Source organism: Oenanthe melanoleuca, chromosome 2, assembly GCF_029582105.1.
Source record: "Oenanthe melanoleuca isolate GR-GAL-2019-014 chromosome 2, OMel1.0, whole genome shotgun sequence".
Lineage (NCBI taxonomy): Eukaryota > Metazoa > Chordata > Aves > Passeriformes > Muscicapidae > Oenanthe > Oenanthe melanoleuca.
Genome location: NC_079335.1, coordinates 20,642,650 through 20,670,206, shown reverse-complemented (window position 1 = coordinate 20,670,206; position 27,557 = coordinate 20,642,650). Strand labels below are relative to the sequence as shown.

The following is a 27,557-nucleotide window of genomic DNA, read 5'->3' as shown; positions in this document are numbered from 1 at the left end:
TCAGGGTAAAGAAAAACCTGACAACCCCCCATGTGCTTTCTAATCCTGCCTCTCTGTGTATAATGTTGCCTGGCACACCAAGCACAACAGAGAGGTAAAGCTTGGGATTGTGTAATGTACCCAAGTTTAACCTTGTACCAAGCGATTTTTTTTTTTCCTCCTTTCAGATGTATTTGTAATTGCTAAGGCTGGCAGAGCTCCAGATGTTTGCAAAGCCAGGAGTTACAGGACAACCCTCTAGTCACAAGGAAAAGGTTTACTAAATTAGTATAAGTGTTAGTACTAGTAAAATTAGCCCATTGAGTGAGTGCTTGTTCATGCGATTAAACATATCAGGTGTAGCAAAATTTAACTCCTGGTGTGGAATTTTTTTCTTTTTTTTTAACATTTTGACAGCTTCAGTTGTGACCCAAAGTGCTCTCAGCTTCTAAGTCCATTAAAAGGATGCTCCCAGGCCAGGCTCAAAAGAGTTGCCAAAATATAGGTGAAAAGGATGTGGCTCTGCATGCTGTGGTAGCAGTTTCTTGGCTGGTATTTCTGAATTGAAGATGTAAAACACCCAACATTGTCCTGCATGTTTGGTTTGTAAGCTGAGTCAGGGGGCTGAGCTACCCATGATTTTTTCCCAATAATTTCAAAACCTGGGCAAAGAAGCTACAATGGGCCCAAGTCCATCCTGCTAGAGTCTTGGTCTGAGAATTAACTTCTACCCAATTACGTCCATATGAAAAATACCATCATATTTTTTGGTTCATCTTTTGAGTTATGGTGAAGATATCTCTTATACCATGAAAGTTTACAGTTTCAAAAGATGCCCTTTTCTATCTACCAAAAAAAAAAAAAAAAAAAAAAGGTTGCCAATGTAATTTGTAACTTGTCACACAAACATGATTGTGCATGTGTATTTGTACTTCATGTGCAGCAGTGCTATTTGAAAAGGCAGCTTATTTAAGAAACAAAATAAATTGCAGAACATCTTATCTAACCTCTTACTTATCAGTTGTGAGATGATGCCTAAAACACTTTTCTAGTGTCTGTGCTTATATGCTTTGTACATGTCTGCTCTGCTTTTGCTATGTTATAGCAAGGTTCCTCCTTTTACCTTTTTGTGAAGAAAACAAAAGCTAGAGAGGGCTGGGCACTATGCCTGTGGACAACTAACAGCTAGCAGGGCATCTGAGGGAGGAAAAGAAACAGAAATGGCATTTGGGTACCTAAGCAGGTGGGCACACTGGTAAGTGCCTGCCTGCCAGCTGTGCTCTTGAATGTCTCCCCTGTAAAGTCTCAAATTACTTTGAACTCATTTTTCCCAGTATTTATTTTCATACTGGTCAGGCCATTTGCAGTCATCTGCATGTAATGTCAGAGACAACTGTTTCTTTACCTTTTCTTTGATTTTGCTTTCAAAGGCACAGCTAAAGACAACCCAGACTTGCTTTTTTTTGAATGTCCTTTTCCAGCCTTTTAGATGAAGCCTGGAGAAGTACAAGACAAGACAGAGGTTTAAGAAGACCTAACTTGTGTGTTTGTCCTATAACCAAGGGACAAGACCCCAGTGATTTTTAGCTTCTTTCTTGAATGGAAATTTAGATTCTAGGGGATAGAGATTTTTCATAAATTTGCTGAATTTTCAATACTGTGTTTTCAATGCAACTATGATGTGTTGTCCATGTCTAGATCACTGATGATATTAAAGGTACATCTTTTTAAGTGCAAACTGTCTTCAGTGCTTCATTTTATCTGTCATGGATTAATATTTGTTTTTCTATTCAGTGTTGGATATTTAATCTGTGCAATTGACTGAACCTGCTCCAAGTTTGATTTTTTTCTTTCTATTTCAGTGCTTTTGTATGTGAGGAAGGAGACAGATGAGGTGTTTGATGCTTTGATGCTGAAATCACCAACAGTAAAGGGGCTAATGGAAGCTGTAAGTATCCAATGTCATCACATTGTTTGTCTTCCTTGGCAAGAAAATCTTGAGGCTTTCCATGTATTATTGAGATGAACCATAGTATAAAGATGAAGTTATTCTCAAGTGCTTTTAAAGCATTTCTTACAGGATTTCTGGAGTGCAGCTCTGAAATGCTGGCATTTTCCTAATTCAATGTTGTCAGCAGGTTACTGGGCTTAAACAGAATCACAAAGCTGATTATTGGCAACCTGAGCTTTGAGGAATAGCAGCAGTTAACCAGTGTCAGGGAAGGAGAGAGGTGCAAGCTTCGTTTTCTGAAATGCTTCCTTCTGAACTGATGTTTCAGAGCCTGTTGAATCTTTTCCTGTAATGCTTATCAGTACATTCCCAGACTGGTTTCCAAGAAGAGGCCCAAGGATGCACTGTTTCTGTGGGAATTTCATATGGCCATTGTGCAATTGCTATTCAGCATGTAAGAGGCAGGTGCTGAGCCAGTGCAGACTTGTCATTCATATGTTTTCTCAAATTCCTTCTCTAGCCCTCACTTACAGCCTGACCTACCTACCAGTTATCTTCTGCTTCTTTGAGTTTATTTTGTTACCCATTAGTTGTCATCATAAGAGTTGGTATTTCCATGTTTAATCCTGTTCATATGAGCTGATGGCTTGTGAAATTTGGCAAGGGAACAGTTAAGAAATAATCATGTGTCTCGCTGCTTCAGTGCGGGAATGTGAGATTGACATGTGGGATGCTGAGTTGATTTCCAGCCTGGTTTACATGTAGGGCAAAAACAGAAATGGATGAAAGTGCCCCTAGAGAACTCAGCCAAGTGCTAGAAGTGTGTATATTTATACTCTCAAAACTGTCACAGTATCTTGTTGCATGTACTGAACACTTTTAATGCAGTAAAGATTGAGTTATTTGGTCAATATTTGGCCAATTGCAGAAGGCAGAATAAGATTTGTGGGTTTGTGAAGTTGCTTAAAGCACCTATTTAGATGAGGATATCTCTGAGGAGAGTCAGTGGCACGCTAGGGATGTCCTAGCTGTGCTTCTGCCGATGCTGTTTGTTAGCTGTGACTGCAGCTCAGCTGTCAGGCAGAGCACATGGATAACAAAAACCAGACTTTGCTTCAAGAGGCAGCAGTCTGATTCATGGTAAGCTGCAACACGATTTCATCTTGTCTTTGTATGGAAGTGAAAAGTATGTTATAATTCTTCTATAACTGTTCAAACTAGCAGGAATATTTTATCTCCAGTAATCTGTGCCTCTCCATGCCTGTTCTCTAGCCATCATGTAACAAAAACAAAGCTGGTGCAGAAGCAGGAAAGGTTTTTGCATAACTCAGTCAGTGCAGCTGCTGACTCACTGGCATGTTTTCGGCACCAGAGAAATCTAATCTGTTGTAAAATGTCCCAGTTCACTGGAACTAACACATTCAGAAAATTTTAATTCTCTTCAGTAGGATATTGTGGATAAAACAATGCCAGAAAGCTGTCAAAGTGCACATTCTTAAATATCTCCCTACAGTCATTGCAGCAAATCATGCAATTTTGTAATTGTGTGTATCCTAAATGCTCCATTCTAGTCTCAGTATTAAGAATTTGGGAACTGAGCCTCTGAGTATTACAGAGCCCCAGATCTGAAAGAGAGCTCCAATGATCCTCAGTCATACCCTCCTTCTCTCTTTATAGATTTTACTTTTTTCTTTTTGTTAGTCCTTGTTCCTGATATTTGACTTTTTCCTAACTTTCTGTTATTAATGATATGGTTTTCTCAGATCCTATGTTTATTTTATTTTCATGAATAGCCCCTTTCCAAATTAACAATTAGATTCTTTCTCAGATATCTTTCTTTTGGCAAGTATCTAGAGGTCTTGGGTTTCAGAAATGTTGCACATCTCAGGAAGCGATGCAGATACTTGGTTTTCACGAGTCACTCTTAATCAACAGAAAAGAGCAAAACATCACACATATATGGTGATTGACCAGCTCTACATGCTGCTTTCAGCCTGATCCAAAGTCAGGATAACTGTGGATCTCAGTAGGTACCTCAGTCTTACATTGTGCAAAATCACATATTTATTCAAATTGCAGAAGACAGTTCAAATTGGGAAATTCAAGCATCTCCCAAAGTCTTTCTTTAATTGAAAGCTACCAGCTGAGTTCAATAGAGCTAGCTTAGACTATTAGATATCTATCGATGCCTATACATGTGATTTTCCAGCCAGTGTAGGGCAACAGACTAGAGCATTTCATAGCAAAAAGCTGGTAAAGGTGTTTTCCTACATGCCTTGGCCTGCCCAAATATTGCCCTGTCTGGCTTCCTGACTCCAGCAGAGAGCATTTCTGGTGGCTTGTGCAATCAGACAAGCTTGCCATGCTAGGGGACTGCAGCCCAAAGGGACACCCAGACAGCTATTTCAGTGCCACTTGGGAGACTGTCGCACTGCTTTGGGCATCCTAACAGAAAGAAATCTCTGCTCAGATGACTGACAAATGGACAGTGGAGAGGATAAGGAAAAATATTCCTCCAAATAAAGATATCTTTTTAAAATGTAATGTAGCCTGCTTGGGTTCGGGTGAGAAATCCTGTTACTTTGTGTGGAGGTTGGCAGTAAGTGGTGGTCCCCCTGTGCTGGCAGTGAACACCCTGAGAAGAGGTGTTAAGTGAGATGGCCTAGCAGATGCTGGCTCTCTGCTTTCTCCAGTTCTGCAGCAGGACTTAGCACATTTGTAATTGAGACCATGAGGGGGAGGCTCTCCCATACCCCCACTTAAAGCCTTGCTTCCACAGCTTGCTGTTTGGTATAATTGATTGAATCCCAGGGGTTCCTGAGAAATGTGCTTATTCAGTCAGCTGGAAGTCTTTTGCAAAGCTCACTAATCCCTGCATGTAATATAAATCCTACACCTGTCATAGGCAGTGTGACAGGCAAGGCTTTCTCAGCCCAACTTCTCATAGTTTATGTAGGAAGTGATGTCCCAGAGTCCCAAACTGCTTAGAACAACATTTGGAATGCATGAGTGTTAGTTATGCCAAATATCCTAGGGAAGATTTATGCTGGAATGTGCAGAATGCTGTATATTAGCTGCTATTAAGCCTCCTTGGCAAGAAATGTTTTGCTCGGGTTGTTTATTTGCATGGAGTCAGTGAAAAGTGTCTTCAAGTGCTGATCTTTACTATATCATGAGGCTTCAGAGTTAACAACCCAGAGAGGAAGATCCTTTCCTCATGTTCACACAGTTGTGACACTTTCTGCAGTTTCAGATTGCCAGTTTTTCTCCAGTTACTGTTACTAAGGATTTTTTCCACTGTCTGATGAAATTGAGCTATTTTTTAAATTGCTTTACATGAAAACTTACATTTAGGGGTACAATAGAGGCACAGATACAAAAATTCAACACCAGATTGTTTATCTGATGTCATTCTGTTCATGATAAGCAAACCCAGAGGATAATAAAGAGTAAAAGAACAGTGAACCAGTGAAATGTTGGCGCAAATGAAACTGAAGTAGCAAATACCACCCAAGTTCAGATTGTATTTTATTCTCTGCTAGGTGGAAACTTAGGGAGTGGATGGGTCTATTGTACCTCATCAGTTATTCCCCTTTCTATTAGCCACTGATGTGTGCTAATAGAGGACACTGTTTTCAGTGTTTTATTGGTTCTTCAGAATCTTGGAGTTATGCTATAGAATACTCCAAGAATAGAATAGAATACAAGAATAGAATGACACCTGTCAGGCTGATACCCTTGTGCATTATTAGGGCTAGTTTTTAAGTATAAAACTTTATCTGGGCTAAGATGTCAATTATACTATTACAGGTGATGTAGACAAGTATGAGCTTATTAATTCTTTCTTTTAGAGAATCTTGGCTGTCTATATGGGAGCCATGCTTGGTGTTCAACCTGTGGTTCTTTGAATCTGTTCTCAGTGCTGAGCTTATCCATTCCATTTTCTCTTTTCGATAATTGCTTTAATATACTTCCCTAAAATACCTTTTCTCAACAGAACTCTGAATACAAACACAAAGAAAGGATTTTACAGTGACTGATGCTTGACAGTCTTAAGATGGATTTTTAATTATGCATTTCAGTTCTCTAATGCAGGAGATAAATAGTCAGCTATTTAGCTGCAACCACTTGGGAAGAGCTAGAAACTTACTTTGCTTGGCAGTAGAGCACCACAAACATTAATCAGTGGGGAAAAAGAAGTCATTTTTCTGTAACTATTTTGCCTTTTGGGGCAATCCTCTTCTAAAGTGTGAACTGTGAGACCTGTTCCCTCAGAGAAGAATCATAATTTGGAAAGTGAACCTGTTTCAGATGAAGGGCCAAGGGACATCATCTTCATAAGCACACCACAGATTCACTGCAGAATAGACATCCAAAAAGTTACTAGTACACTGCTGCAAAGCAATGCCAGAGAATCCTAGTGAAGAATTACTTGTTGACATGGGTGATTTGCCAGCTAAGTAGCTCTTCCTTCTAAAGTTTTACTGTATTTTCTGCTTTATTGTGTTAGTTGCTTTAGTAAGAAGTTTATTTTACAAGTCCTTTACCTTGATAACACACTTGGCTGTGACATCTCATGTTGTTATCTATATACCCAGATGATGTTTTGTGAGCCAAATAGTGTTTTCATTTTGCTACTCTAGTAACTAGACTGAGTCACCCTCCCAACAATGCAGAAGCTTCTTAGTCCCATGTGTTTGATGTCAGTAACCCTACCACAATTAAAGGTACCTTGAAGATACTTTTCAGAAAAAAGTACCATCATGGAGAATACTGTTAGCTTAACAAACCTTGAAATGCCTTTGAGAAATAGAAATGTGTGTGTTTTCGTTGTTCCATTGATCCATCACCTCCTGTTGGTGCCTGGCTGGAGCCCAAAATAATCAGATTAAGAAACAACAGAAAGATCAGATTGAAATTCCCTGGTAAAATCTGAAGCTGGGTAGAGCATTGACTCCTTGAGCAGCACTAGGAGATGCTGGGGCAGTTCTGATGACTCACACCCTATAAAAACTATAGTATCCAAATTTCTGGATGGAGAAAATTGTGGAATTTGATTAAGCTGTTAAGGATTACTGCTTCCCAAGTCATCTCTAAATGAAAGCATGATATGGTTGTGACAGACTTTTCTGTATAAGTATCCTGTCAAAGTTTGCAGAGATTTTGTTTTGATGTCTTATGTAGGGTAAGAGATGATAATTTTATATTTCTTATTCATCTTTAGTGATATTTCTTTTATCTTTATTATTTCAGATCTCTGAGAAATACGGGCTGCCAGTTGAAAAGATTGCAAAACTTTATAAGAAGAGCAAAAAGGGGTAAGTTAGTTACCTAACTAACTAAGGATCTGTTACAGGATCCTTTAGAAGTACTCAGAGATCCCAGTTATACTTGGGGCCTCATGATGCTGGGCAACACAAACTGTTTCAGAAGACACACCTATGTGCCTGAAATCTTCATGTCTATGGAGACTGTAAGGGATGGCAGGAGAGGAAAAATGGACCTCCAATCTATGTCTGATCACTGTTCATAAGCTTACTGTGAAGAAAGAGTTTGTGGATATGTGGATAAAGTCTGTTTTGTAGACAATGTGCTTAATAACATTGCGGAGGGCATGGGAGATGCTGCCTTTGCTGTGAATGCAGTGTGGAGTTTTCCTGCTGTGCTAGGAAGAAGTAGGCCACTATCTTATTGTGAAAGACAGGCAGGAAATGTTTCCTGCAGGGGTTTCAGCTGAAAAAATTTAGACATGAACACAGCTGGACTTTTAGAATAGCTAAGCTTCTGCTCCTTGTCGTAAAACTAAATCACTTCAACTTTTTTTTTAAGTTCTATTTAACCACCATATTGTAGCAATATAATTTTATACCAATCATTTATTTTTAGCTGTAACTCTAGCTTAGGGCATTGTTGTGTCTGGGATTTCTTTAGCTTTTGAGAAGACAGGTGAAACTTCTCATGTTTTGCTTCTTTCTGAGTGACAGAAGAAACACTTGTAGGTAAAGAGTGAGAAGAGCACTCATATATACTTCTAATAGTCATTGTTGATAGTCTCACATCCAAGCTGAGTTCTAAGTCAGTGAGCTGTGTACAAAGCACAAATTACACTGCTTCCTGTTAGCAGCTCACACACAGAGGTGCAGCAGCTCACATGGCATGCCTGAGGAGTAGCACAGACATGTCCCTGTGGGAGCCAATGCCAGGCATGGGAAGCACCAGCTAGCTGAGTCTGCCAGGGATTTGAAGTGCATCTCAGCTGTAGATAGCCTAAGTGTGTTAACAGTCCAGCCACTGGTGTGTCTCTTAACTGCTTTGGCAAGAAGCAGCCTCTAATCCAAAAACTGTAGAGTACAGGGCAGATCTTGATGATGATTCCCACTAGTGACCCTGTACTGGCACATGCTGGAGTCTTGTTTTGTGTTGTAGAGAAGCAGTGTGGCAGAGTGTATAGCTTTCCCTTTCAGTGTCCCAGTACATAAAAACATTGATTTCTGCCTTTTTCACCAGTATCCTGGTAAACATGGATGACAACATTATTGAGCACTACTCCAACGAGGACACATTCATCCTGAACATGGAGAGCATGGTTGAAGGCTTCAAGATCACACTGACAGAGATCTAGCTTCAGGCAGAGCCTTTCTGTAAGGAACCACAGCATTTCATCCTTCTTGGAAACCAGATTCCCCATGAAGTTGACAGACATTGATTAGAGAAACTGTTACAAGACTGCATTGAAAATATTGTCCATTCTGCACATGTGCACCCACTGCAGATAGACTTGGGTTTGTCAAGCACAAGACCACATGAACCTGGTCCCTTATTTATTGTTCCCTACTCACTAGTGTTCAAACAGTTACCAGCCCCAAGATTTGTAACCAGATGATCCACTGCAAATGTGAAATGCAGCATTTTTATCCATACTCAGTGTGGATAAGCTTATTCTAAAGCATGTTCTGTAACTATGCTGGTTTAATTTCAGAAATCTGATATGAATCACTTTACCAGTAGTTGTTTCTGTCATTGCTAAAAATCTGTTGCAGTGCTAAAGATGGGCAAAGTGGCTGACAGTTCACTTGCTCAGACTGATCCATATATCTTTATACTGTATAGTCTTGCCAAATACCTCTGGTAGTTCTCAGCACGTAGCAATGAGGACTTGTAAGTATGGCATTCATCTACAAATGTCACTTGTAAGTAAATGGTAAAGAAACCATTTTAACCTTGTATATAATGTTTATAATATGCAATAATATATTTTAACTACTGTATGTGGGCATGTTTACTGCCACTATGTTTTTATATGTATTTGGTTTAGGGCTTAATAGAATCTTTCCTAGAGGATTAAATTGCTGCAATCTGTTAAGGAGTGTGTACTGAGAAGCTGATAACTGAATCTGTACTCATATGCTCCATGCTTGCTCACACAGTTATATATTGAAATATTAGAGCAGACTCTGCTTCTGGATCTTGGATTCTCTGGAACAATGGAGCCCACTTAGGTACCCAAGTCCCAGCTGTAGATACCTGAGTCTCCCACCCAGCTGTAACAAAATCCAAGAGATGCTGCATGTCTGCTGCCTGGTTTGCCTAGAGGTGCAGAAGGGACTTCTTCCTGGTTGTCTTCCTTTGATGAAATAGAAGCTCCTAAAGTGGCCTTTTCTCAAACCTGTGGTGGGAAGGTTCTTTCTGCAGCAGTCTGTGCATCAAAGCATTCCTCTAGACTGTAAGAAACAGGACTTCAGACTCTTCCTTTTAAGTGTATTTGCTCTCGTATTTCCATTGAATGATTCTGTTGTGATTCCCAGGACACTTGGGTGATATATAAACCTGGGCTTGATGTAAATATTTTGCCAAAACTGGAACAATTTTTTTCCAGTGGAGACTGAATATCTCACAGCTGAGGTGTGAAGATTGGTCTCTCTCTCAAGGGCTGCATCTGAACCCAAGGTGAACTACGTGATTATTCCATTAAATTCCACACCCATCTTACGAATCCTGTGAAGAGATAAAGTTGTGCAGGCTAAAATCATACCAGGAAAGGGGTTCAAGGCCTGAATGTCTATGACATCCAAACCCAGCACCTCTCTCTCTCCATTCCAGCTCCTCTGGCTGTTGTAAAGAGCTACTCACTTAGCATATAATTCCGTGAGTTTCAGTTGCATTTTATTCTGTATTCACTGCACATGTGTCCTGTGTGACAGACAGAAATGTGGGTCCTTTCCTACATGCAGTCTTTATTCTTTTCCTTCTAAAACCTTTTCTCTTTAGTCACACAACCTTTATTATTTGGTGGTTAGTTTAACAGGGCTTATGTAGTATTTTGAGCTGTGTGGAGCTATTTACATCAAGCAAAGTAGCTGGGATAACTTAGCAGTCTGATTTGGCCATATCTGCATGAATTGTCCTGTAAGTTCTTTCACACTTTCTTAACTTTATTAGCAGTAGCATCCCATTAAAATATCTTCCTTTAATGTATATGTTAGGTACATGTCAAGGTTTCTGTGGGACCAGAAACTGTAAAAGGTTCAGGCTGGTAGCATCAGTGCTAACATACCCAGAATCTACATATGCTTGTAAAGCAAAGAGTGTATTCTGTCTTTCTCCTGGCCTTTTCTTTTGTCATGCACTCTTTCCCCTTCTGGTGCAGAGTTCTGTTGTAATTTCCTTAACTTCATATAAAAATGCACTCCAGCAAAGATGCTCTTGCTACCCTGCTCAAGAGCAAACATCCTGGGAATACAAGAGATTTATCATGGTTCAGTTTGTTTCTATTTGGCTCAGACTGAGATAAAAAGTCTTTGCTGACTTATCCCAGATATTTTTTTCTTAAAGAAAAAAAAGGACAATTTGGACAGGAGGCATTAGGAACTGGGACCAGCACATTGGACTGGTGAGCAATACTGTTATTTCTTGTATTTCTCTGTTGGTGTCTCTTAGCTGGTCAAGATATCTGGACAGAAGCTTCAGGTGAAGCAAAGGAGTAAATATATGCAGAAATTGACCCTGGCTCTGCTCCCAACAAACCTGCTGTCCAAGGGAATGCCTGTGGCACCTGGGGCTGGCCTGGGTTGGAATGTGCTGCATTGAGAAAGGCCAGTGAGAATTTAGGGATCATGGAGAAGGACAGGCTGTCCTGGCAGCACCAGCATTTAGGTTAAGGGGGTGGTTTGTCTTACATTTGGGTCGAGATGAGCTGAGATCTGTTGGGTGCTGCAGCATCCTGTGATGAGGAGCAGAGTAGGATCAGAGAGAAGTACAATGCTCCAAGAATACTGGGGCTTAAAGACATATCTTTCCATTGTCATTTTAGGAGCTTTCAGTCAGCCACTGTCCAGAAAAGGAAAGTTGCTTCTAAGATTAACTGAAAGCCATTCTAAATACATCTTAAAGTGTGCAAATTCCTGGTAGTGGAAAGCTGATTCCTGCCCTTAGTTCCTTCTTACTTCTCAATGAAGTTATCAGGAAGGGTGGCTAGATTGGTGATAAGATTATTTTAAAACAACAACTAGAGCTAGGTAAGGATGGTTGCCCTTAACTTATCTGCCAGGGTCTGAGGGCTTTGTTTCTCTGCTCCAGAGGCAGGTGCATCACAAGCACTAAGGCTGAGTATCCATGCCACACCTCTTCAGTTGTTATAGCAGCAGCTGCTGGAGGAGCACTGACTCTTGGATCCTGGTTGAGGCAAGCTGTGAGCTCTCAGGGTTCACCTTGCTGCTCAAATCAGCCCATCAGAGTGGTGGGGAAGGGGCAGTATGAGTAAAACAAACTTCTGAAGCAGCAGTGGCTGCCTTGTGTCCTGCTTGACTCAAATGTCCTGAGGAGTACATAGTGCTTACATGTGTATTGTTTAAAATATGCATGCTGCTTCTCTTTGATAAAAAATATTGATTAATGCTGGATCTTCCAAATATTATGAGTTAAATGGAAGTAGGATTTGGCTACTGTTCAGCAGGGAACAGGAATATCTGCCTCACCTCCTTTTGTCTCTTTGTGGCACTGCTGTGGTTGTTTATTTAAAGGAACAAAATTCTCATTTCCTTTTCTTCTTCAAGACAGCAGTTTTGATTCTTAACTAGTGCAGCCTGAAGAGTGGCTTGCTGCTCAGTGCATTTTCCCTATGAAGAGTTATAGCACTGCAGTGTCTGTAGATGCTGTTTTGAAAGACTCTGAAAGAGAGGTACAAAAAGGAGAACATACTTCTAATTTTGGTTCCTGCTGCAGATTTGGCACTTTGTCCGTCCATTTGATGTTCTATTATGAAATCCCATTCAAATTCTAGTTCTTTCTCACAGTCAGGTGCTGATATCCCCAAAATAAAGTGCATCCTTTGAGTGAAGCTTTGTGGATGCACGGTGATAACTCCATCAAGACATTTTGGAGGATTATTACCACTGACTGTAAACAACAAAGAAAATAATGTTTTTTCCTGTGTGTCCTCTCTCACAAAGTTTTTGGTCAATGGAATTCAGAGATCAAATATCTTTCTTATATATTTTTCTCTTTCATTCTATGAATTGTTTAAATGTAAATTAATTCAAACAATTAGTAAAATCTAAACTCTCTAGCTGTTGGAGATGCTGTATATTGTTTGAAGTTGAACTGGAAAGAAGTATCTTATTACTTATAAAATGTAAAGCTTATTAAATGTTTATATGCTCTTCCATTTCCTATTAATTGAGACAAGATACAAACAAGAATGTTTGTGCCAAAGATTGTGACAAGCCGTCTTACTGGCAAACAAGGAAACAATGTATAAATAGTGTGCTTTTATATTAAGAATATAGCTCATGTAACTTAATAGTGTTGCAACTGGGAGAGGGGTTTGATAAGCTGTAAATACAGGTATTTTATTTTTTGTACATTTTTAAGAAGGAAAAAAATAAATATTCCTATGTATGACATAATATTTCTGTTGCTGTGGCGTGTATTACTACATCTCTCCAGGAGAGATAATATCAGTGTGTACAAATACCTGAAGGGATGGGGTGCAGAGAGGATGGAGTCAGGCTCTTCTAAGTGGTGCCCAGTGACAGGACCAGAGGCAAGTGGACATACCCTAAAACACAGTTGGTTCCCTCTGAAATCAGGGAATGCTTTTTACTGTGAGAGTGACTAAGCACTGGAGTAGGTTGCCCAGGGAGGTTGTGGAGTCTCTATCCCTGTAGATATTTAAAAGCTGCCTTGACATGGTCCTGGAAAACCAACTCTCATTTGCCCTACTTGGAGCAGAAGAACTACAGAAATCCCTTCCAATCCCAACTATTCTGTGATTCTGTGGCTTGTTGGAGTTCCTGGGGACCTGGCTGGAAGCACTGACAAACATCTTTGTGGCTCCTGGGCACCTGAACTGAGATCCTTACCCACACCTGCTCCAAAAGCACTGAAGCTTGCCTGGCTGCACATCTTGAGTAAAACATTTCATCAAACATTTTATGCTCCACCGGTTGAGTTTGGCTTTTCAAACAAGATTCAGGAGGTGAGAACGGCTTAGTAGGTGGGACATTGCTTGGGAAAGCATTTGCCTCAGCAAAGGGTGATTCCCCAAGCTGCAGCAGGACAGTCTCACAGTGGGGTGGAGGAGTGCAGTGCTCTGAATTCAGTGCAGGGTGAGCCAGGACCAGCTCCCATGGAGCTCGTTAAGGTAATCACATTTCCTGGGCACTGCCTGTGCTAGATGTTTAATTATGTTTTATAGGAAGCAGTTTTACTGAGTGGCTCTTAAAATGCAAATGCTTTAAGGCCGCGTGGTTGGCAGTGCTCCATCTGCGGGGCCGTGGAGGGGTGAGAGTGTGCTGGCTGATGGGAACCACAGCACCCACTGCGTGCTCAGGGTGGGACTGTGCCTGGCACGGCTGAGCCAGGCTTTACAAGGTGACTCGGGACACCTTGATTAAAGGTCATTAAGAAGAACTGACCCCTTTTTGGAGCAGGGAGCAAAACACTCCACCTCCAGCTCCTGACCAAAACTGGAGCAGCAAAGCTGTGCTGTTCAGCACCTTCCCAGTCTCTTGGCTCAACCTGTGCTGCAGAAAACAGCGACAGATTCTGGAGCACGCTACTCACAGATGGCCAGGAGCTGCAGGATCACAGGTTCCCCCTCCCGCAGGTGGAGGAGGTCCGCTCCGGGATTGTGGGAGTGCAACACGCTCCAGTGCCTGGGGCAGACAGCGAGATGAGGGACAGCAAGGCTGGTGAGTGGAGGATTTAACACCCCTGTACAAACAAACACCTCCTCACACCCAGTCTTTTTATGCTAAATCCTACGGTGGCCCTAAGGGGAGGGCGAGGAGAGTGTACATCACAGGGAGTCTGGCACACTGGAAGCTTGTGTAACAAAGCCTGTTTGCACCGAGCACAGGAGATACCTGAATACTGTAACTGATGCTTCATTCAGGCTCCAGCCTGTCTCAAGCTCATATTAATGTGCAGTTCCACAAATAGGCTATTTTTATTAATCTCAAAAGAAAATAGGCACTGGTTTCTGTTACCTTCCAGTAGGCTTTAAATTACTTTTTGTACTCAGCTAATCCCAGCTCCAAATTTAACCTAGGTAAAAATTTGAGGAGCTGAAGGAGCGTGCACAGAAGCATCAGCCAGCCCCCCCAGAGTCTGTCTGAGGCTGGCAGGAGCCCCTGCTGTGACAAGCTCTGCTGCTGCCTCATCAGCCACATCTCTGAGCGACTAACCACAGCCACCCTGCCAGCCCATGCTCCCTTGCCACATCCTGCTCCCTTGATGGTGTCATAGTCATTAGGGGCTAAAAAAGCCCCCTGAACCTGGAATTTTCCTACAGCAGTGAGGCTTTAAGGCTGCACAGTGAAGGGAGTAAAGCACATGGCACACCATTGCTAGCTGCAGCAGAATGTTTATTAGTAGGAAAGAACATTTAGGGGATTTCAGTAGGTGAATGTTTTTGAACTGTTGGTATCCACCACACATTGGTTTTCATCAAGATTGTTCAAGGTCACATATTTATATAAGAAAGCAATAATTAATATTTAGGTGCAATCAGTAATTCCAGTATGAAAAAGCACCGTGTCACAAAACAATTTACAATACAAAAGTCTTCAAAATCTAACATTTAAAAACAATATATTTGTTCAACAGTAATAACAATACAGTAAAAAAATTTTCATTTCCCTTCAAACAATACTGCTTATATATTTTGGCACTGAGAAAGAAACTGTCACAAATGTGCCTTTTTAGCCACGCAATGCTGCTTTGTGAGTGTCTATATAACAAGGAAAAACATGCTTTTGAAGTCAGTCATTTTGCCAGGTGCAGTTTGAACTGCTTTCTCTATTAAAATGAAAGAAAAAAAAAAAAACCTGAAAGAAAAGTAACTCCTAAGCTGCAGCATGTCTTGTCTTTTGGCCCACAAAACTATCTGGAGAAGCATCTCAGGCTCAGTCTATCTAGGAACACAGCCTGCCTGAAAGGCTGGATCTGAGCCCCACTTCACTCTCTGAACCTGACAAGAAACGTAGACCTAAGCCACCCAAATGGTCCTGTCTTTTAGGGACTTACCCCAATTCTTGCTATATTAAGCACCCCAATAAGATTCTGACCCTAGAATAGCCGCTCAGGCTCTTCTTTTCCTTAATTCCCCTCAATTTTAGTTAATTCATTTTAAAGTCACTTGCACAAATGGTCTTGCAATGTGAGCCCACCGTTTTTGTGCTGGCACAGCCAGCAGTTCCCAGGAAATCCAGGTTCCAAGGAGCGTGCATGGGGTGAGCTGTGGGGTGAGAGCCCGATGCCAGCGGGGTGCCCCGAGTCAGGAGACATTCCTCCCAGGCCTGCTCCTGGGGCCAGGGCTGGCACACAGCGTGGGAGGGGGAGCCTTGGATCTGAGAGAGGGAAAGACAAAACTAGATTTGCAGGAAGAATTAGTTTCCACTCAAAACTGACCCCTGTTAAAAGGACGCAGGTGCTACGTGCCGGGTGAACACCGGTGCCTGCGTGCAGCTATGGCAGCCCCTGAAAAGGCTGGTTCTAGTGAACATGCAGTCCTTGGTGCTACCTCTAAAAGCAGAACAATAACAAAAAAAAAATTAAATAGTTTTTACATCTTACATCAAAGATGCCACTACAAAAACACAATAGTATCACACATTAATTAGTACAGTCTTAAAAATGCAAACCAACGCTGGTAAGACTCCCATACATTCTGCATATCGTATGTACAGGGGAGAACAGCTTCTCGAGAGGAGGGGACAGCCACAGAAAGATAATCTTCTGTTTTCTGAGTAAGTTGCATAATACAAATACATTATCAGCATAAGAAAACTTTATTCTAACACTAAGAGCTCAGGAAAGGACCTAACTGGGAGCTAATAGCTGGGGGAACCGTGCACGTGCTGGGGGGCACAAAACACACACAACCCTCCTCCAAATTCTCCATCTCCTTGGTGGCCTGATCATCTACTTCCATTTTATCAGGCAGGTTTAACATGCTGGTCTGTAGGTACAGGCTCCCAAAGATGGAACAGCACAGGGCACATCCCCAAAAGCTGCCCCTGGTGTGCCTGGAAGCTGCTCACCTCTTCATGTCCTTCTCATGGGCTTTGCCTGGCAGAGAACCAGCTGGAGAACCACCAGATGAGCTTACAACAGAGCCAGAGGGGGAAATTAACACATCACAACAGCTACAGGCAACACCACACAGGACACATGCAATTCTAGACAGCTGTAAGAAAAATATGCGGACCAAATTAATTTAATTCATAGTTGTCCCTCTCCTTTCTGAATAGTAAAAGTCTTTCTTAGGATATGTAGGTTTGCTTACAAAGCATTCATCTAGAGAGGTATCTAATTTTGCCAAGACACAGGATATACTGAACTCCATGCTGCTGCAGTGAGTCTGCTCATAGTAGATCATTAAGAATTCAATTTGTTATGTCTACTCTATGCTGCAATGAGGCAACAGCCTGAGGGAACAGAGAAAGCTCTCCCTGTGGAATGGTCATGGGCTTAAATAGGAACTGGACTCTTTGATCCATTCAGCTCTTGGCCATGTTTTATCTCAATTTATTAGTTTCTATGACATGAAAGATATCTGCCCAAATTTAAACAAATTGTTGTGATTTAATCCCAGACAGCAACTAAGTCCCACAAAGCCACTCATTCACTCCCATCTAGTGGGATGGAAAAGAGAATTTGGAAGGGTAAAAGTGAGAAAACCATGATAAGGACAGTTTAATAGGGAACACAAAAGGCCCATGCACAAGCAAAGCAAGGCATTAATTCACCAATTCCCATGGGCAGGCAGGTGTTCAGCCATCCCCAGTAAACAGGGCTCCATCACAGCTAATGGTGACTTGGGAAGACAAATGACATCCCTCTGAATGTGTCACCCTCTTCCTCCTCCTTTCCTCTGCCTCTTTATATGCTGACCATGGTCTGGGGTGTTCCTGGGGTCAGCTGGGGTCAGCTGTCCTGCCTGTCCCATCCCATCTCCATGTGCACCTCAAGCTCCCTGGCTGATGGTGTGGGGCAGGAAGCAGAAAAGTCCTTGACACCATGTGAGCACTGCTCAGCAAAAATGAAAACATCCCTCTGTTAGCAACACTATTTCCAGCACAAATCCAAACCTGACCCTCATTCCAGCCTACTGTGAGGAAAATTAACTATCACAGCCAAAGCCAGCACACAAATGTGTAATTACTTTTGCATCCATCACATCACTCACTCAGCAGCATTTAAAAATTAAAACTTACTAAGTACTCCTGTCAGAGGAAGACAATATTGGTCACTTCAAGTTCCAGAGCAAAATAATGTGGAATATACAAATGTTACCTACAAGACTGCTAGGATGGAATTGAAGTGAGTGAGTGGAAGAGATAAACAAATGGAAATGCAGCTCAATTTGTCTCCTTGAAGCAAGTGTGCAGACAAAAAAATCCCTAAGGTAATTAAGCTCTTCATTTGTACCAGGCATGATGTGCCCACCTTGCTAGTAATTCTCAGTCAGTTCTGCTCTTGTGATCATTGGGACTTCTCCATAAGAGCTGAAGGACCAGCTGGGCTGAATCTAAGAGGATCCAAAATAATGAAATAAATCACAGTCATGCTTAAAACATGAATAAGTAAACTAAACACAAAATACCAAAGAAACATGATTTTGTGGAACATTTGTACCACTAACATCAAGCATGATGTCTTTAGATCCTTACTGCATTGAAACCCTGGACTTGAATTTTCATTTCTTCCAGAAAAAAAAAAAATAAAAAACTATCTGGTTGCCCTGCAAATGGGAATAATGACAGGAAATAAGGTGGTGGCAAGGAACTGCAAGCTCTCCCCCAAGCCACCACACTGGACCCATTAATCTTCCCTCTGAGTGCAGCCAATGAGCAGCACAAATGAAGTTTAGAATCTAAGAGGATTTTCTCAGGTGGGTTTGCTAATCACCATCATCCTGTCATCCCATTTGGTGGGGAAACGTGAGGCCAGCCCTGAACACTGCTGAAACTCCTGTCCCCAGGGAGGAGAAGACAAGAGGTCACACCCCCAACTCTTGTTTTTGACAGAGAAGAAGAAGTATTTCCAGCTGATAGAATTATGCCAAAATTATCTCTTGGTCCACAGCACCTGGGTGCTCCCAGGACTGGGGCACTGCATGGGGATGCACAGGAAGGTGCTGCTCCAGCCTGGAATAAACCAGCTCTTGTGGATAAAGCAGGGCAGCAGAGAGCGAGCCCCAGGCTGATTCAGTCTGCACTGCCTCAACCAACACATACACAGTAATGCAAACTGCTGTTTCAGGGGTTCAGTGTGCCCATAAAATGTTTAATATGCCATTACTTAATAATAGGAAATAGTGTGGTACACACAGGTGAGCCAAAGATGGGAAACCAAATAAGAAGCTGTTCCATTAAGGTGCCTCAAGCTTGGCTCCTCCACATGTCAAGGGCTGGTGTTTGTTATCTGTGCACACAGAGGCTGGGGATGGCAGCTGGGAGGTGGCTGCAAAGACTTGGAGAGCTGGACACCCTGAGCACACGCCCTGGGAAGGTGAGAACATCTTTGGTATAAGGTCAGGGCGAGAGGGGAAGATCTGAAACATCTCAGGGGCACAGTAAGTGAATACCCAGAGCGTGGGTGGCTGCTGTGTGCCTCGAGATCTAGGAAGCCCTCAGCCTGCCCAATAATCTCAGACAGCATGTCTGAGGCAGGAGCAGAGCCCCAGCCTCCACACACAGGGCTGGAGCAGCCCAGGAGGTGCCACTGACTGGGCTGGAGTAGAGGAGCTGCTCTGTGCTGGCTGCTGTCAGAGGGTTTCACTGTGTAAATCCAGACCCTGGGCTACAGGCAGGCATGTCTTTACAGTTTTTCATTTCTCTAGTCTTTTCATATTGTTCACTACAACTCTTTCTTTGCTTTGCTTATTAGTCAGCATTTTACAGGTGATAGCTTAATCCCAGCTGCACTTTAAAATAACACAGCCTGTGGGAAACAATGAGAAGCCCCTTGCACCTGGCCTTTCCATCTTGTTAAGATATGGACAGTACATCTGAAAAGCTTTATATCTTATCCTGTGAAAATCCTCACCCCAGAAACAACTCCTCAGTATGGATAATTTGGAAACAGCAGCAGCAAAAGCCTGGATGGAATAAGGGATGCTGTTTAGATACCCATGGTATACAGGGCTAGTTTCTGCAAGGGGCAAGGAGACTGACACATCCAGCTGATGCTTCCATCACTGAAGGCCAGAGGCACCTAATGGCTTCTGCAGTGCCCCAGCAGTGGCCTGGTTTATAATATCACTGATTTCCATGCCAGTTTACAATCCCTGCTGTCTTTTCTAAGTGCTTAAAACACAGGTGCTCATTCCACTGTCCCCAGCCTTCAAAATGACACCTGGGCTTTGAGAATCCACGGAGCTTCCCCTTCTTCTTTTCTACCATGACCAGGAATGAACTCCTACAGGCAATGTTTTGTCCTCAGCTGCACTTGGGGAAAACCTTGTGCTCATCCTGGGAGCTGTTTGTTCACTGCCTGCCAGGGTATGGTGAACAGCTCTGCTGCTTAATTTTAGAGTGCATTTTGTCAGCACCTCTGACAGAATGAGCAGCAGACAGAGCTGCTCACGTAGAAGGTGCCATTTCTAGTCAAGCCCTATCTCACACACATCACACCATGTGTCTGACATATCTCTGCTGTTTATCTTAGCTGCCTGCTGCACAATCAGTGGAAAACTCTGCATGCAGCTCTGAGCACTGCTCAGCTCTCTGGCACTTGCCAAGTTTCTCTGCATTTCTAAGCACAAGTTCAGCCTGTGACATCAAGGAAAACAACTTTCCCCTCTTTAATAAGACTCCTAAATGAGATCCCACTTAGTAAGACATGGAGCAAAGGAATGCATCCAAATGCCTCTGCAAAGGGCAGGTGAAATATTCTCCACCAGGCTTGTTGCAGGTCCCAGCCTCTGACTGCTGAGCCCAGGGCTGCCATGCCAGGAAACTGAGGGAGCACCATGACAAAGAGGAAAGGAGGTGATGGTGAACTGGAAGTGTACAGGTGGTGTACTGGGTTCAGGAAGACTTGTCCAGCCAGCAATCAGCCTTGTCTGATTGTTTCACTTGGCACTTGTAGGCTAAACTGCAAAAGGAACCTCTTGAAGGATGCCTCCTCCATCCTGACCTGCTGTATTGCTGTCATGTTGCATCTTACACCAGCAGTGCTAGAAAGGAGAGTTTTAAAAGGAGGCAGCTCAGCTCAGGCAGTTGTTCTGAGGCAGGATATTCCCTTCTCACTGCCCATGTCCCCAGGGACCTGCCACTTGTCACCGTGTTCTCTGGTCACATGGACTGAGTGAGACATATGGCCAAGGCCATCTTCTCATCTCAGCTTAGTCTGCAGATTAGGGCTCAACATCAAGTTCATCAAGTTACCACAGTACACCAAGTTTCCATGAGTCAGCTGGGACCAGGCTGTGCCCACAGCAAATGCAAGGTAATGCGACTTAACCTGATCTGCAGGGGAAGAAAATCAAGCTAAGCTGCATTATTGCACTTCTGCCATCAGTGGGGAGAGTCCTGGGGCTCAGCCCCCAGAGACAGTGATCAAACCTCTGGTCATGTGTGACTGCCTCCTGTGCTGGTGTGCAATATTTCTGCACACAGACCTCATCCAGCTATGGAATTTACACACTTCTGGATTACTGTTTTAAGCAGCAGAAAATGTGGAGGTTATGCCTTATAACACAGAACAACAAAGGACAGAATGTTTCAGGAAGAAGATAAAAATCCTACAGGCTCCTAAGAACAGCATAGCCCTGGATACCTCAGGAACATCATTGAGCTGTGAACTGACAGGGCTTCAAATGATGTTGAAACATAAATGTTTCTTCAGTCCCTCTCAAACTCTACGTGCTCACAAGAACACGTGTTGGTTTTAAAAGGGTTGTGTTCCCTTTTCCCTTCCCAAATCACCCTAAAACAGAGACAGGCTATTGCAAAACTCACAAGTCATAGTCCTCACTCCACATCTTCTGGCCCAGAGTTTGACAAGCTGACTGGGAACATCAGATAAACGGGACTGGCATTTTCCATGAGTTCAGTCCACATGTGTGATGTACTCATTTAATCCTTTGGACAACACATAGTGAGGGCTGCCTCTTGCACATTCAAGTAAAACTAGAGAATGCATCTACAAACTTGAGAGGTGATATGAAATAATATGTGCCATCCTTCCTGTGTGGAGATATTGCTAATGAATCACTCAAAAGTCTGATTACTGAGCTATTTTATACAGGATACACCACTTTGCCTTCAAAAGCTTTATGAAGGCAGTTATGCTTGCAAATCCAAATGACAGCAAAGCAGAAAATTTCAATCTGAGGTGCAGATTATCCTGCTGATTTGAGGTCTGCAGGTGTTCCTATCACAACTTCAGCTACTACTCACTCTTTAAGTACATGCAGAGGGAGAGAAAGAAAGGAATAGTTAATCATTTAAAATAATACCAATCACCAGTGGCAGTCAGGTAAAAGAATAACCTTAGTTCACTCTGTAAATGTTTAGACAATAGCCTTATCTGCAGCCATGACCTCTGCAGCTGTAAGCTAATTCTTATTATTCCAAATTTTGTGAACTGTGGGATGCATTACATGTCTGCTGGCCTGGGGTCACAGCACAGGTTGTGCTTTCAAACATGTGTTGTGTGGGAGTGACACAGGAGGTGAGCCTGGCCCCAACACCCCAAAACTACTGAGCAAAAACAAACTGAGAGATTAGGTTCTGAGCCAGAAGTATCTTGTAGAATGAAAAAGAGGTGGTATGCAGTCACTTAAATAAAAGGCAGCATTTTAAAAGCTTCAGTCACATGCAGCTGCTTTCCCAGCATTAAGAAGAAGATGGAACCATAGAAGGTATCTGAGTTCACCTTCAGTAAGTGGAGTAAGCCTTCCACAGGTCTGGGCTGCCTTGGACGTGGGTGCCTGCCCCCAGCCAGGGGGTTGGAAGCTCAGCAGGGCTCTGTGGTGTCACTGTGCTGTCCCCCCAAGGATGGTGATGGAGCACCCTGGAGCAGCTGGGGCAGCAGCACTGGCCATTCCTGGCTGGCAGATCTGACCAGGGCATGCCCACTGACCTTCCTTCCAGCCCCCAGCAGTCTGGCCAGCCTTCTGCTGGAAAACAGCCCTGGAGTACATGACTGTCAAAATCCTTGAGGTGATGGGCATGGGAGAGAGGGCCAGAACCTCTCCAGAAAAAGCAGAAAATTACCTTGAGGAAGGCAGGCAGACTGTCCTTCCAAGGGTTAGATTTGTGCACATGGTGTCTAATTAATATCTGGGAGAAGGAGATAGGGAACATTTTCATCAGCCAGAAGAATTGGTGCAAAACTTGCCAGTGTTGCTTGTGACACCTGAAAGTGCTGGGTAATAAAATCTATTGTGTCTGTGGTTGGGCCCCCTTTACTTTCTTATTTTCTCACACTCATCTCAGCTCAGTATTTTGATGAATGTAATGGAAATACATCATCAATTGGATTTTTCTGATTGTTTGAGACAAAGATGTGTGCTTGAAGACATTTATTGAGTGCCATTAGCCACTCATAAAAATTTTAGTACAACAGATTAACAATGTTATTTTCAATTTACTTTTATTTTCTCTTAATATGCTTTGCCCTTCACACCTGGCAAAGCAAATACTATAGAAAAATTGAGTATAGGATTGCTTCTGTCAGTTATTGTACATGCTAGTTAGTGTACCACAGAAGATTATTCATGACTTCTAATTAGTACTTAGCTAATCATCATCTGCAAAGCAGACTTCTTTTACTTGTTTTTTTTTAAATTAAGGCTACTGGGGATTAGCATCTACAAGGTCACTTGACACAATGCCAGCTTTGCCTGTCAGACAAAGGTTGCTCTAACGAGCTCATGAATTCCCAACACCGTGCCTGCCTGCATGGGTAGCTCTCCAACAGGATCACAAAGCAGACTTCAGCTAATGACTGATTAACGCCAATTTAGTCAGAATAATGCCTTCTGTTCTAAAGCTTTTCCAGCTCTTCTTTTGCAACAGCGCTTGTGAAGTCCCTAAGAAATCCCACATGTGTGTACTAGCTTTGCATACAGCAACTTTGACCAGAGGATAAAATTCTGCAGCAGCAAATTTCAGATCTCCTGTACCTAGGCGGAAAGATAAACATTCAACATTTCTCTCAAGAGCTGATCTTTTTTTGTTTTAATTTTTTATATATATAAATATATCATAAAGCGTACCATTTCCTCATTTCAGTACAGATTTTTTGAACTTTACTAAAATAAATGAAATATAAATGCTACAATTTCATGTTTAAAACAAGTTTTGATGACAGCCTTCCCCTAAGAGCAGGCCCAGAAACTCTGTTAGCTACACGGAGAGAGACAAACACACCCCCAAAACTTCCTGCTGTGCAAGAGCATTCAGAGCAGCAGGTGTGCCTTAGCTGGAGCTGCTGCAGGTGAGTTCCTCACAAGAATGCCCACTCTCCCTAGTAGCAACTGCTCTATGACTAACCTGAAAATTTCACATTCAACATGTATCTCCCTTAAGTTCATTGCCAAGACCCAGCTTTTCATGTCTGTGTCTGCTTTTGCTGATCCCAAACGGCAAGAGGTATTGTCAGTTGTGGATTTGGAGATCAGGATTGCAAATTGCTGAATTTACAGATAAAGCCAGATATGACTTCAACCACTGTAAACCTGGTAAAGAAAAGTCAACCTTCATTTTGTCCCTTCTCCTTCACAATCTGGAAAGTGTTCACAGCATTGAAACAACGAGGCATAGGAGTGGATGATACACCCCACACATGTTTTGCACTTCCATACTTCTTCCCAGTCCTGCCTTTGATCTTAGCTGGTGCCTCCTGGGCAGGAGAGGAGGTTCCAGGTGAATCCTACCCCACCCATCACAACCCCTTTGGTTCAGCCTTACTACACTTTCAGGTCCTGCAGGTGAATACCTAACAACTAAAGCAGCAATCTAAAATCTGTCAGTGTGTCTTGCTGCCAAGGGGTTTGTTGTTGGTTTACTCCTCCTCAACACATACTTTCCAAAACAGATACAAACAAACAAACAAACAAACAAAAACAAAATGGAAATTTAAAAACAATGATAACACCACAATATCTGTTTAAAACAGTACTGCTCGTGCTCTGGACAAATTGTTAAGAGCAATTCAGCATTCTTATAATTAATCCACAACAAAATAAGCTATAAGATGCCACAAATGAAGGCATAATTGGCCATACAGAGGCAACACTACCATGAATGTTGTTTGGCAAGGAGAAAAAAAAAAAAAAAAGCAGGTACATAATTAATCCAAAGGACAGGTTCAGAACTGCCCGGCACTGCTGGGGTCACACTGCAGGAGACGCACTATGGACGGGTCGCTCTTGGCGCCTCGGATGAACTCTTCCAGAGAGAGCTTTCCTGGAAAAGAAAGGGTTACTTAGCACACCTGCTGGGCTGCACACACCTGACAAGCCTCTGGACAGGTGTTGTGCTGCACTAAGTTAGGGTTTGTACATTGCACTGGATGGTTTGTCCTGTATTCCCCAGGGTTTGTGGAGCTGGTTCAGAACTCCCTTCACCCCTCCCCGCCAGCGTGATCCCATTGGTTGTGCTTTGGTTTTTTCCCTTCCCTTGGAATCCCTTCAGGAATAAATTGCTGAACTCTGTCCTGGGAAAAGGGAGCCTCCTTTGTCTTTTGCCTTTATCCACGTGGGTTCTTCACTCTCCCCTGGTCTGGAGCTAGCCAGAGGGACCAGAGAGAAGGAAGAAACCCGCAGCTGGCGCCCAACGTGGGGTCGAACCCACAACCCTGAGATTAAGAGTCTCATGCTGTACCGGGCTAGCAGGGCTCCCTTTTCCCGGGATATTATGCAGGAGTTTATTCCCAAATGGATTCCAAGGGAAGAGAGAGAGAACATGGCAGGGAATTTTAAACTTGGGTAGAGGGGAGGGTAAAAACAGAACCACAACTAATGAAATCCCGCTGGTGGGGAGGGGTGAAGGGAGTTCTGAACGAACTCCACAGACCCTGTGAATGCAGGACAAACCATCCAGTGCAATATACAAACCATAACTTAGTGCAGTACAACAGACAGGCAAGGTGGAAGGAAGCTGGGGAAGCCAGGAGAATCCCGGGAAAGCAGCCCTGCAGGGTGAAGTCCTGCCTGCCTGTGCCCTGCTGGGCTTGCAGACCATCCCAGGGGCTGGGAGCCCCAGCACCCTCCTGGGTGCCTACCGTCACGGTTGGTGTCCATCTGGCGGAAGATCTTCTCAGTCCTCTTCTCTGGTGTTGACTCGTCTTCTGGCATCTTCATTACGGAAGAAACCATCTTATAGATTGCCTGTGAGACAGACAGGAGCAAAGGGCTGGTTAGAAGCATGTTATCTTGATGCAAGGGTCTGATGACCTTCTCCTGACAGAGGCAGGCAGAATATCCTTGGAGCAGCAGCAAGACCTGCTCTTTGGATGCTGAGGGTGCTGGGTGGCACCAGTGCATGCAGCTTCCCTCTTCACTCCCCTTTATGAAATACTGTGTTTCTTTATTTAGTCATGGTCAAACACCATCTGGGTTTGGACTAAGGTTACATTTTTCCTTATTAGAACAGTCTTTGGACAAATTTATCATTTGTACAACATATTAGGCTGTGGCAGCTCCCAGAGCCTGGAGGAACAGCCAGACCACCAAGGTCGTGTCCCATGCTGTGATGAATCTCCATGCTTTGGCCACACAGGCTTCATCCTCACCACACTTGTCTCCTCACCCTGCCTTTGCTTCTGCCCCATCTCCCTGTCAGCATCCTGTCTGTGGGGAGAGAGAGTCACTACTCCTTGCATTTGCTGTATCTCACAGATGACAAAGACTGGAGGTGGCCATCAAAGAGGTGGCCTTTTCATTGGGGGCTGGTGTGTGCACAGCTCAAAATGCCTTTCACAATTTGCTCCACAGAGACCAGATGTTCTGGTCCTACAGAGCACCACTACCACCCATAGCTATTCTCTGCACAGACAAATGCATTTGTCACCTTTGGTACCAGCTGCTCCTGAAAGAGGGGTAATGTTAGTTTGGAAACGAGGATGAGGATCTGTCTGTGCACTGGTTACCCAAACCCTGGTGGCAAACCTGAGCATGCAGCAGCAGTAAACACCAGGGCTTTGTGCTGGGGATCTGCAGTGCCCACCTGGGAGAGCAGCAGCACCCAGAGGGCTGCAGGGTGCTGGCCTTGGGGGCTCCTCCCAGCCATGTGGATGGGCAGCACATCCCAGCACAAGGCAGCATTGCCCTGATCCAACTGGCCCCTTCTGCTGCCCACTGCAACTCATTGGCTGTCACCTGCTGTCTCCTGACTGCTTTATTTGTTTGTTCTTCCTTTCCTCCTGCTTTGGGAGGGGGATCTTTGGGGTAAGCCAAGATTTCTCATTGGGTTACCCCTCTCCCCTCTCTCCTTCATGAAGGCACTCTGCCTAGCAGCTCAGATCCTCTGGCTCAGGATCCCCAAGGACAGGCTCCAGGAATGTAACAGCACAGATGGAGGATGCCAGTAAGCAGCACAGACATTTTACACTCAGACTAGGGATCATCCTCTTCCTTGGCCACCTTGCTGGCTTCTCCTCTGCCAACAGCTCACCCTTCACTTCTCCCAGGAGAATTTGTGCTCCAGAGTGCTGGGCAGAGCCCCAGTGGAGGCAGGGATGCTGTCCACACAGCCATGGTGCTCTGATTCCAGGAGCACAGAAGAAAGGATGAACGTGCAAGCACATTAACACAGGGATGGGGGAGCTGGGGGATGAAGGCAATAGGGAAGGAAAAAACTGGAGAGGGTGGACAGTAAGAGTTTAGACCTTGCTCATCCTCATCAGCATGCAAGGCTTGCAAGGGTCAGAGCAGAGAGGAGGCTTATAAATCTGCCAGTGTTTAAGCATTTGAAGCTGTCTGGCTTTTGTCTGGGGTAGGAAGAGAGGTGGAGGGGTCACTCCTTCTCTCTGGGTGAGAGGACAGCAAAGCAGAGAATCTGCATTGAAAGTGTGGGAGGAATGCCCCAGACTGGGAGTGAGGGCATGTTTACCCTGATCAAAGTAACCATAGTAAGAATATGCAGATTTTTAGGACAAAAAAAGCACT

The 27,557-nt window shown here is 43.4% G+C and overlaps 2 protein-coding genes across 8 annotated transcripts in view; one reads left to right on the top strand and one right to left on the bottom strand.

Moving 5' to 3' along the window:
• GRHL2 (grainyhead like transcription factor 2) overlaps positions 1 to 12,836 on the top strand; it is a 65,284-nt gene extending 52,448 nt beyond the window's left edge. For all 6 annotated transcript variants that reach the window (XM_056485247.1, XM_056485249.1, XM_056485245.1 and 3 more), the window contains 3 exons: positions 1,842 to 1,927; positions 7,184 to 7,248; positions 8,438 to 12,836. In XM_056485247.1, the coding sequence (XP_056341222.1) occupies positions 1,842 to 1,927; positions 7,184 to 7,248; positions 8,438 to 8,552 (266 nt within the window). In that variant the 3' untranslated portion in view covers positions 8,553 to 12,836. The remainder of the gene's footprint in view (positions 1 to 1,841; positions 1,928 to 7,183; positions 7,249 to 8,437) is intronic.
• Positions 12,837 to 14,775: 1,939 nt separating this feature from the next.
• NCALD (neurocalcin delta) overlaps positions 14,776 to 27,557 on the bottom strand; it is a 57,711-nt gene continuing 44,929 nt past the window's right edge. Inside the window, exons 3-5 of one of the 2 annotated variants that reach the window (XM_056484032.1) lie at positions 25,673 to 25,778; positions 24,736 to 24,855; positions 14,776 to 23,570 (exon numbers count right to left, since the gene is read on the bottom strand). In XM_056484032.1, the coding sequence (XP_056340007.1) occupies positions 24,758 to 24,855; positions 25,673 to 25,778 (204 nt within the window). In that variant the 3' untranslated portion in view covers positions 14,776 to 23,570; positions 24,736 to 24,757. Of the gene's footprint in view, positions 24,856 to 25,672; positions 25,779 to 27,557 lie in introns of both variants that reach the window. The other variant, XM_056484031.1, reaches the window with a different exon arrangement.